General features: G+C 32.9%; 1 protein-coding gene across 1 annotated transcript in view; it reads left to right on the top strand.

Annotated features, from left to right (window-relative positions):
• Positions 1-1,483: 1,483 nt before the first annotated feature.
• The window catches only part of flot1b (flotillin 1b), an 18,201-nt gene continuing 8,485 nt past the window's right edge, over positions 1,484-11,199 (top strand). The window contains exons 1-6 of the mRNA XM_073847680.1: positions 1,484-1,584; positions 2,286-2,340; positions 5,043-5,118; positions 9,313-9,403; positions 9,487-9,630; positions 9,858-9,977. Of these exons, the coding sequence (XP_073703781.1) occupies positions 2,298-2,340; positions 5,043-5,118; positions 9,313-9,403; positions 9,487-9,630; positions 9,858-9,977 (474 nt within the window). The 5' untranslated portion in view covers positions 1,484-1,584; positions 2,286-2,297. The remainder of the gene's footprint in view (positions 1,585-2,285; positions 2,341-5,042; positions 5,119-9,312; positions 9,404-9,486; positions 9,631-9,857; positions 9,978-11,199) is intronic.

The following is an 11,199-nucleotide window of genomic DNA, read 5'->3' as shown; positions in this document are numbered from 1 at the left end:
GTAACTTTTGATTAGTAATATGCATTGCTAAGAACTCATTTGGACAACTTTAAAGGCGATTTTCTCAATATTTAGATTTTTTTTAATCCTATTAGAATAATTTTGCATATTAGAATAATTTTTTGAAGAATCATGTGACACTAAAGACTGGAGTAGTAGATTACATTTAAACATATTTAAATAGAAAACGGATATTTAAAATAGTAAAAATATTTCAAAATGTTACTGTTTTTGCTGTACTTTGAATCAAATAAATGCAGTCTTGGTGAGCAGAAGAGACTTCTTTAAAAACAATAAACAATAAAATACTTTTGAATGGTAGTGTATCTACTTCATTTTTAAGTGACACTGAATCATTTAAATTTCTGATCATTTATTTAAATGGTATTTAACTGTATTTTTGACCATTAATATTTTACCAAACATAACATAAAATAATGATCAACTTATCTGTATCTGTCTGAATTTTAATATCAAAGCATCCATATTATTGCTATACACCGTTACCATGATATAATGTGGGATTTTTCATTTTGTATATACTTCCCACCCCCAGGTTCATCCAGTTCATCCAATAAATTTCCACCAAGTATGTTTTTAGTCAAGTCTTGACACTTTATACCAGCAAACAAAATAATATTACATTTTTTTGCACCTATTGCCCTATTCTAACAAACCACACATCAATGGATAGCTTATTTATTCAGCTGTATAATTCTCAAGTTCAAAAAATTGACCCTTATGACTGGTTTTGTGGTCCAGGGTCACATATAACAACAGTTTAAAGATATCATGAAAGGATTAAAGAAATATAGCCTACAGAAAAATGACCTGTTAAGTGGTAAACATGTTCCGTAGTAACCCACTCTGGACATCTCACATTTACAAAATAATAACATTTTCTCATTGTATGCCATAAATAAATAAATAGGAGTGATGATTTGTTTGCATAAGGAAAAAAAAAAAATTCTTTGATAAACCGTAATGACATAAATGCAAATAATGATATAAAAGGTCGAAAAGATGAGATACTGAGTCATAAATGATGACCAGAAAAGTGTTAATTATAACAATTAAAAGGCTTAAAAAATAATGAAACGTCCAAATTATGACATAAAAAGTCCAAATTATTTAATATAAAGTCATACAGTCTTACTATACTTTTGATGCATGAGAATGTATTGTAATATGTCATAACTTTTACGTAATTATGATTTAGAATCTCATAATAATGACCTTTAATCTCAGCTATGATTTACCAGATCATGATTTTGAAAGATGGGCATGGATTTGTTCAGATATCTACAAGCAAACAAATGAAGTTGTCTTATTCCTCAGTTCACAGCAGTTCACATTCTACCCACTACTCCTTATGACTCTCGTAAAACCGTAACCTAGGCTGCATTTTGCGCATCGCGAATGGACAAAACTGTAGTGACTGTAGGGAGTTTTGAGACACCGCCTCAGCGTTGTGAATGGGCGTGGTCAAGATTGCGTGCTTACGGCGAGCCTTTGCAATTGACACAAGTCGGACAGTCACTCAGAGCCAAATTTACGTCGTTTTTAACAAAACATCAGCAATCGGTAAGAACATATTAGTTCATCTAAACATTACCAAGTTTTTGAACTTGTGATTTTCAGCACCAAAGTAAACTTTAGCCGCGTGAAATGCAGCGTAGCCGCTGCTAAGGAGAAGCAAAGCATTTCCTGTTCTGTAAATACACTAGTGCCTCTAAACACGTAACGTAACGTTAAAGGTTTACAACATATTCGCACGTTTTGCTATTGCGTATGTTTTTTTTCTCGGAGATACGTGTTTATCGTCGAGGGTTAATGTTAATTATGGCATAAGACGTATGTTTTCAGTCATTTGGCCTTTACAGTGAGTTTTTGTTTATTAATATTTATCTACAGAACTTTGTAAATGTGTGTATTATGTGGGAACGGTTTTAAATGAAGGTTTTTAACTTTTTATTTTTATCTTATTGTGTATTGTGTAATGTATGCTTTACATTTGTGATATAAACTAACCTATTGCATAGCATTTATGCAGATTTCTTCTACCGTAAATAGCTTTTTTTGATTAGGCTTATGATTGGCCAACAGGTCGGTGATTTAATGTGAAAAGAACTGTAGATGATTTGCAGTTTTCACATGAGAGACATAAACTAGTCATCAACATGAACAACATGAGAATAGCTAGTGTGTTTAGTCACTAAAATATTCCCAGCGTGTGTTGATCTAGTGACAGATGCCTTTTAAATATTGCTCCTCTCTTTCTTCAGATCTAATACAAGATGTTTTACACCTGTGGTCCCAATGAAGCGATGGTGATCTCAGGTATGCTGCATCTGTTGGGCTTTATTACACAGTTATGTCAGTTATGTATATAAATAAACGGACAAGTAAAAACCCTTCATCAGGGTTGACATGATAATACACTACCAGTCAAAGGTTTTTGAATATGATAAGATTTTAAATGTTTTTTTTTTCAAAGAGGTCTCTTTTGCTCACAAAGCCTGCGTTTATTTGATCCAAAGTTCAGCAAAAACAGTACAATTTTGAAATATTTTTACTATTTAAATTAACGTCTTTTATTTGAATATATTTATAAAATCTCATTTATTCTTGAGTTTTTAAAGCTGAATTTTTAGCACCATTAATCCAGTCACATGATCCTGCAGAAATCATTCTAATATTCTGATTTGCTGCCAAAAACATAGTATTATTATGTTTAAAGTTGAGTAGAATTCCTTCAGGTTTCTGTAAATTATTAGAAGGTTTAGAAATGATGAATGTCGTTTAACATCACTTTGATCAATTTAATGCACCCTTGCCAGATATAAGTACTCATTTTCTATTTATTAAAGAATCCTGAAACAATGTATCCAACTGTTTTCAATATTGATAATAATAAATGTTTTTTGAACAGCAAATCAGCATATTAGAATGATTTCTGAAGGAACATGTGATACTGGAGTAATGATACTGAAAATGTAGCTTTGATCACAGGAATAAATTACATTTTAAAGTATATTTAAAAAGCAGTTGTATTAAATGCTAAAAGTATTTCATAATATTACTTTTGCTGTATTTTAGATCAAATAAATGCAGGCTTGGTGAGCAGAAGAGATTTCTTTAAAAACATTGAAAAACTGTTCAGACTTTTAATTGGTAGTGTACATACAATAAGGAAGAACTTAAAATTAAACAGAATTTGATCGAACCGGATAGCTTGTGGATTGAACTAAATTGTAGCTAATGACTCAGAACAAGCAGTTCTGTAATGATCATACAGGTCAATGATATTGTGCAAACTGCATTCTTTCTTAAACAGTGTCCAATGCAGAACTGGTTTTCGCTGTTCATGTGACTTTCATTCAGGTCAAAACAGACACAAAGTTCACTGTAATGGTTGTGATTTTTTGTGTAGATCAATGTCAGTGGTTACACATTAAGATTACTTTAATGCTCAGGGGGGAAAAAACACAGCAGGCTCACATTTGCTACAACAAGGTTAATGCAGTCAAACCACATTGTACAGAGGGGGAGAAAATAAGTCACCACTATGTCTCTGTCGCCCTCGTTCTCTCTGTAAACAGTTGACATGCTGCTGGAGACATGCAATGGCAGGAAGTGTGCTAAGGAGAGTCTTTGCTATGTTGGAAATCCTGTAATGGACTGACATTGCTTTTTAAACAGAGAAACAATTTGTACCATGATTTGTGAAATGTGGGTGTGCGTGTGTGTGGATTTCCAGCAATGTTATGTTATGACATGCGTTTCTCTGCTTTTTAAACTTGGGCTCTGTCCTGAATTGTTATTGCTAAATGTTGTAAAAGCATTAAAAGCAACAAGGTTTTTTATTGCATTTATTTGATAAAAAAACAGTCATATTATAACATATTTTTAATATAAAAGAACTGCTTTTATACTTTTATATATTTTTTAATGTAATTTATTCCTGTGATGCAGTCATTACATCAGTCTTCAGTCACATGATCCTTCAGAAATTTTTCTAATATGCTGATTTGCTGTACAAGACACATTTGTTATTATTATCAATGTAGAAAATATTTTTTTGTGCTGTTTACAATTTTTTAATATATATATATATATATATATATATATATATATATATATATATATATATAATATATTTGTTTTTGGATTTATAGAAAGATTGGTAAATGTATTAATTTCTTTAAAAAATCTTACTGACTCCAAACTTTTTTTAAAGGCTAAATTTTGTTTTATGGCCAGTAATAAATATATATATATATATATATATATATATATATATATATATATATAAACTACCAGTCAAATGTTTTTGAACGGTTTTTAATCTAAGCTTGTTTTTTCCCCAAAGTACAGCAAAAACTGTAATTAATTGTACAAATTAATACTTTTATTTAACAAAGATGCTTTAAATTGATCAAAAGTGACGATAAAGACATTCATAATGTTACAAAAGATTTCTATGTCAGATAAATGCTGTACTTCTGAACTTTTTATTCATTAAAGAAACCTAAAAGTATTCTGCTCCGCAGTTTTCAAAATAATAATAATAATACAGTTTTTTTGAGCAGCAAAACAGAATATTAGAATGATTTCTGAAGGATCATGTGACTGGAGTAACGATGCTAAAAATTCAGTTTTGAAATCAAAGAAATAAATCGCATTTTAAAATATATTCAAATAGAAAACAGTTATTTTAAATAGTAAAAATATGTCAAAATTGTACTGTTTTTGCTGTACTTCGAATAAAAAAAATCAGAATTGGTGAGCAGAAGAGACATTAAAAATCTTACTGTTCAAAAACTTTTGACTTCTCGTGTATATTGTGTATTTATATATCTCCACTAGTAGGTTATTTAATTGCGCATTTTCCCCAATTTTACCTTCAGATGAACCTTAACTTGATTTTTTATTGACACTTTATTTATATAACATTTCAAAGAATTTATTTAAATATGTCAGGTTTTGACACTTTTTTTTTTACCAGCAAACAAAATCTCAGTGTGTTGTGTCTCTTTCAGGATGTGGTCGCGCCCCTCCTCTAATGATTGCTGGTGGAAGAGTGTTTGTTTTCCCCTGCATTCAGCAAATCCAGCGGTATGTATTGAATTACAATAAGACGGATTATAAGAACATGTTAGTGCAAGAACACGCGTGGATAAGAACCGTTCTGTTTAACCAGGTGCCGAAGTGTGAGTCTGTAGTGTAATTCCAGAAAAGACTGAGAGTATCGGGCCTCATGAATGATGGGACTAAGAACAAGAGGCTGGCCTGTGTGCAATAGAGACTCCACTTGTGTTTACATTCCTCTCCATGTATACATGGCGAGGATTAATGAATCACTCAGTGCTCAAAGACATTCTTTCCATTTTGTAGATCACTGCGGATCACTGCAGTAGTTTGTAGATTGAATTTGCCTTAGCTCCACATAGTCTACTGATAATTTGATTACTGTACAAGTGATCTCTGAGGTCAAGCTCAGCCATCAGTGTGCAGAACTATATGTGGGAGGGGCTTGACTTTTGGGGGTGGGGGTGTCTATTTGCCTAAATAATTGGAGGCAATATATGTGATCCTGGACCACAAAACCAGTCTTAAGTAGCATGGATATATTTGTAGCAATAGCTAACAAATACATTGTATGGGTCAAAATGATTATTTTGTCAATTTTCTACCGTAAATATTTCAAAACATAATTTTTGATTAGTAATATGCATTGCTAAGAACTAGGGCTGCCCTCGATTTTTCTGGTCGACTAGTAGTCATTCATTTTAAGCATCAGTTGACTATTAGTCGCACGTTTATTAATAAACCATATAAATCATAATAATAAACCTTTAATTGCCTACATAGCCTAATAAGCTTGCCACAGCACACCAGCATATATGATCATCATGAATGTGTCAGGGAAAAACAGAAAGGAGACTGCGTTAATGTTTTAATAATTTATTGATAAGTGCTTTCTTTGTTTTCGGCTTAAGAGATAGAGTCTGCAACAGTGAGTCGTCATCTCCGCAGTAGTGATGCACCTGTATGCACATTTCATATGGATTACACAATCTGAGAATATTTAATTTCTGTTTGAATTGGTTCATTTAAAAGTAGATATACATTTTACTCTCTATTGGTATGTTTTCAATGTCTGTAACGCAAGTGTACACGGAGTTTCGTGAAAAAGCATTCTGTTTACTTTATTTTACAAAAGCGCAATGTTTCGTTGTTATTCTGAGTGCACACAAAGAAACGTAGAGTATTTATAGATTCAAAAGATGTATTACTTATATCTGTATGACCAAAAATAATGGAGTATTTTAGAGGGAGTGTCCGCACCAGCACCTTCATCTGTCATGCAGTGACACACTCCACACAGACACTTCAATTGCGCACATTTTTCTAGGTTTACATTATTAGATTGAACTACCAGGTAAAGTTGCTACTGCATACATCTTTCAGATGAAAAGCCATATTTGAGGTCAATGATCGACAGGTGAGCGTTTGGATGTCCTGCCCAATGTAATATTACCAAATATTGTGAGATACAAAGTGAGGATCTTTTTTTTCTTCCTTTTTTTTCACATTTTTGATTCTGTGGTAGAAACAGGCTTCCATTTTCAGAAAACCTGTTTGGGTAATCAGATTTTTTTGCAGTTTTGTTTGGATGATAATTTTCTCATCTTTTTAACATCCAAGATGTTCATCTCTTTTTTTTGAAAACATTTCAGGATTTTTCTCCTTATAGTGGACTTCAATGGGAATCAACAGGTTGAAGGTCCAAATTAGGGCTGCAACTAACGATTATTTTGATAATCGATTAGTTCGCAGACTAATTTTTCGATTAATCGATTAGTTGGCTTAAAAGTGTCAATTATTTATTTATTTTTTAAATCACACTATTCCACATTCTGAATGCTATAAAAACACAGTGCTTAACAATTTACAACAATTCACCTTTCGTAATAAAGAGAAAAGACAAATATCTGAAGAAAAACACACTAACAAGCATAAAAAACAGTGTTTCTGCTATTGATTCTGCCGTGTCGGTGTTTAGTGTCCCGCCTACAGCAGCATCAGCGAGCGCAAGTGCCTTTAGCAGAGTTCCGCGTTCAGATGCACGCAACTGGCCGCAAAGCCCCAGCTAAAGTAATTACCATGAATGTGGCGGGGGAAAATTAAGGAGATATTCAAATTATTTATTAATAAACTAGTATTTTCTGAGTCAGTTTCGCAAAGATCTGCTCACTGGACGCGCTTTTAAAGCCTAAATGCATCTTTATGGATTAGGCCTATCTAATAAAATAGTTTTGTTTTCGATTTAAATTATTTCGTTTTATAGTAGTGCAGTAATAATTTAAAGTAAATGTATTACTCTTACATTTATGAGCAAAAATGAAGTTTCACATGGCGCTTGCACCTTCATGTCCTGTAAAGCTTTCACTCTGCGCACAAACGATTACATGTGCGCCTATAGGGCCTACACATTTATCTAAGTTAAACGATTAAACTAATATTGTGATATGCTTTCAGTTTTTTTATATATATATCTAAGGATTTTAATTTAAATCGTGATGATTTGAGAAGGCTAAATTCATATGTCGGCCGCTGGGCGCTTCGTTACTTTAAAAAACAAAAACTTGAATTTCACAAATAAAAAGTGTTCCAAATATATTTCTAAATTAACTTTATAAACTAAAGAAACGAAAATAAATGTAATTACCTTGTTATTAAAAACAGCAGCTGCGCAATGGGGAAGAGAAAGAGAGGTTCCAGTCGGAATCGGGACAGTAATTCTAATCAGCTGTCGAGGTTGTTTTTTGCAACGAATGTTTGTTTAATAGCCCATTTAACTCTTATTTAGGCTACTTTTTTATTTAAATGTTTTATTTCGTTGATTTATTTTAGCATTTTGTAGGTTTCTTCTTCAACGACGGAGTTGCTAAACACGCTCGTTTGTTAATAATGTTTGAGGCTCATTTCTTTATATATAAACACCGCACCATCGTAGTTGGTAAAAATCTGCCACCGTCACAGCCCTGGCCTATAGTTCCTACCCTTCATAAATACGTGCACTACATATTGTATTTAAATAAATCTAATTTTAACATTCAACGGCTGACATGAATGTTTTTGCGCTGACTCAGTATTAAGTGTCTCCCTGTCTGTGTTCTTTGTTCCGGCTGTCTGACGCTCATTCAGTAAAGATTTAAACTTAACACAGACTGCCAGGATGGACTTTTATGCATAAATGTAAATGCTTGTGTGAATTTGTGACATTTACAGATAAGGATATGACCGTAAACTAAAAGTTTTCATACGAGCATGCGAACGGATCTGTCAAAGCGCCTCACAGGGCAAGCCATTATCAGCTTCAAAATAGAGATAGTTTAAAATAAAGAATTCTCATGTTTTGGGCAGCTCAGATCACGTATCTCTCCTGCAGCATCTCAGTCTGTTTCCTCCACTCTTCTTAGATGCATTATGTCTATAGACATGCGTCATTCAGTGCTGTAATTTGACGTGATCATCTGAAGTGCACGTGCACTGTGGGCGGACCCGACTAATCGATAATGAAAATCGTTGTCGACGAATTTCATTATCGATAATAATCGATTTTATCGATTAGTTGTTGCAGCCCTAGTCCAAATTCTAATCTAGCAAAACGATCTGTCATTAAAAAAAAAAAAAAGAGAAAAATGTATATACTTTTTAACCACAGACACATTGGAAAGGTCAAAGGTGGTTGATTCATCATTTGTGTACTTTGGTTCAAAAGGATAAGGTAAAAAGGTAAAGAACTCCATCTTATTTTCTCCTCCAACTTCAAAATTGTCCTACGTCATTGTTTTTTTTTCGAAAGTCTGTTTTACTTTCTTTGCATGTTTGCTTTGTAAACACTGGTGATCTTTTCAACATGATTATGTAATGTGCAAGGTGGATGCAGAGCTGGTGCTTTCTTAAATCGATCAATCGTTTTGCTAGGTAAGACCCTTAATCCTCGACTGGGAATAAGGGTCTTATTCCTAGAGCTCTTTGAAGCTACATTAACTGCACTTTGGACTTTCTACTCATTGATCCCCATTGAAGTCTACTACATGGAGAAAAACCTTTTTTCCTCAAAAACCGTAATTTCTTTTTGAGTGAAGAAAGAAAGACATGAACATCTTGGATGACACTGGGGTAAGTAAATTACCAGGAAAGTTTTATCCTGAAGTGAACTAATCCTTTAAGAATGGTTTGTTTTAGAAAGAAATGCTTTATGACTACTTTCTCATTCTCATTTTGCCTTGCTCCCAGGATCTCTCTCAATACTCTGACTCTGAATGTGAAGAGTGACAAGGTCTACACCAGACATGGAGTACCAATTTCAGTAACAGGCATTGCTCAGGTTAGAGACACACACATTTTACAATCATCTGTCGCACACATCTGTTGTACACTCTGCAGTGCTGCTGTTCATGTGTTCTGCAGGTGAAGATCCAGGGTCAGAATAAAGAAATGCTGGCCGCAGCCTGTCAGATGTTCATGGGGAAGTCTGAGACTGAGATTACTCATATTGCCCTGGAGACCCTTGAGGGACATCAGAGAGCCATTATCGCCCACCTGACTGTGGAGGTACTGCCAGATGCTAAAAGAGCTATTTGTATTCTGTATCACACAGAGAGATAGAAGAAAAAAGCTTTTTATAAGAAGAATACAAAGAGGACCCCGGAGGGTTTTAGTGCTGAAATGAACACACAACCTTTGCTGACTGCAACATGTGATGTTCAGCTTACTGGTCTGCCCCTGTTAGCTGTTTATTCCTTATTTATTGTACAATCTCTCTTTCTTTCTCTCTGTAGGAGATCTATCAGGACCGTAAAAAGTTCTCTGAGCAGGTCTTTAAGGTGGCTTCCTCTGACCTGGTCAACATGGGCATCGGTGTTGTCAGCTACACGCTCAAAGATGTGCATGATGATCAGGTGACTATATCTATGCACCACACATCCTAACAAACACTACCATTCAAATGCTTGTGGTCAGTAACATATAAATATATTAATGTGTAGTAAATATTTTTGAAAATGTAGTTTCTTTTTGTAATGGAAATGTTTCGGCAGCCATTTCTGTAGTCATCAGTGTCACGTGATAGTTTAGAAATAATTCTAATATGCTGATTTGCTGCTCAAAAGAAATTATAACTGTTGGGCTGCTTAATATTTTGTTTTTCACAATATTTTGATGCATAGACAGTACAAAATAACAGCATTTATCTGAAACAGATTCTTTGTAACACAAAATGTTATTCTGATGAATAGAAGTATCTGTGGAAGTCCATTTCCACCACTGAATAAAAATTAAAAAGGTTTTTGCAGGTTTTTATCTCACAATTCTGACTTTTTTCTCGGAATTGTGATAACTCATAATTCTGATTTTTTTTTCAGTTTATATCTGCCAATTCTGAATTTATTTCTCAGAATTGCGATTTCATAGCTCACAATTCCGAGCTTATAACTTGCAATTACAATTTTGTATCTTAGTTCTGAGAAAAAAAAGTCCCAATTTCAAGATATCAGAATTCACGTTTATATCTTGCAATTCTGACTTTTTTTTTTTGCAATTGCGAGTTTATATTTCACATTTTACACTTTTTTCATAGAATTTTGATATAAACTCACATCTTCTCCAAATTGCAAGTTTATATCTCACAGTTTTGACTTTATAACTTGCAATTGCGAGTTTATATCTGACAATTGAGAGAAAGTCTTAATTGCGAGATATAAACTCACAATTGCGAGCTATAAAGTCCAATTCTGAGGGGAAAAAAAGACTGATATGTTCTCACAGTTTCAAGTTTGTCTCACAATTCTGATTTTCTGAATTCTGACACAAACTTGCAGTTTACTTGTTATAAAGTGCTTGTTATAAACCTATATATATATGTGTGTGTGTGTATGTATATATATATACACACACACACACACACACACACACACACACATACACACACATATATATATATATATATATATATATATATATATATATATATATATATATATATATATATATATATATATATATATATATATATATATATATATATATATATATATATATATATATATATATATATATATATATATATATATATATATATATATATATATATATATATATATATATATATATATATATATATAT

Source organism: Garra rufa, chromosome 9 (genome assembly GCF_049309525.1).
Source record: "Garra rufa chromosome 9, GarRuf1.0, whole genome shotgun sequence".
Taxonomy (NCBI): domain Eukaryota; kingdom Metazoa; phylum Chordata; class Actinopteri; order Cypriniformes; family Cyprinidae; genus Garra; species Garra rufa.
The sequence above is the reverse complement of the archived record's forward strand: the minus strand, read 5'-3'. Positions and strand labels throughout refer to the sequence as shown.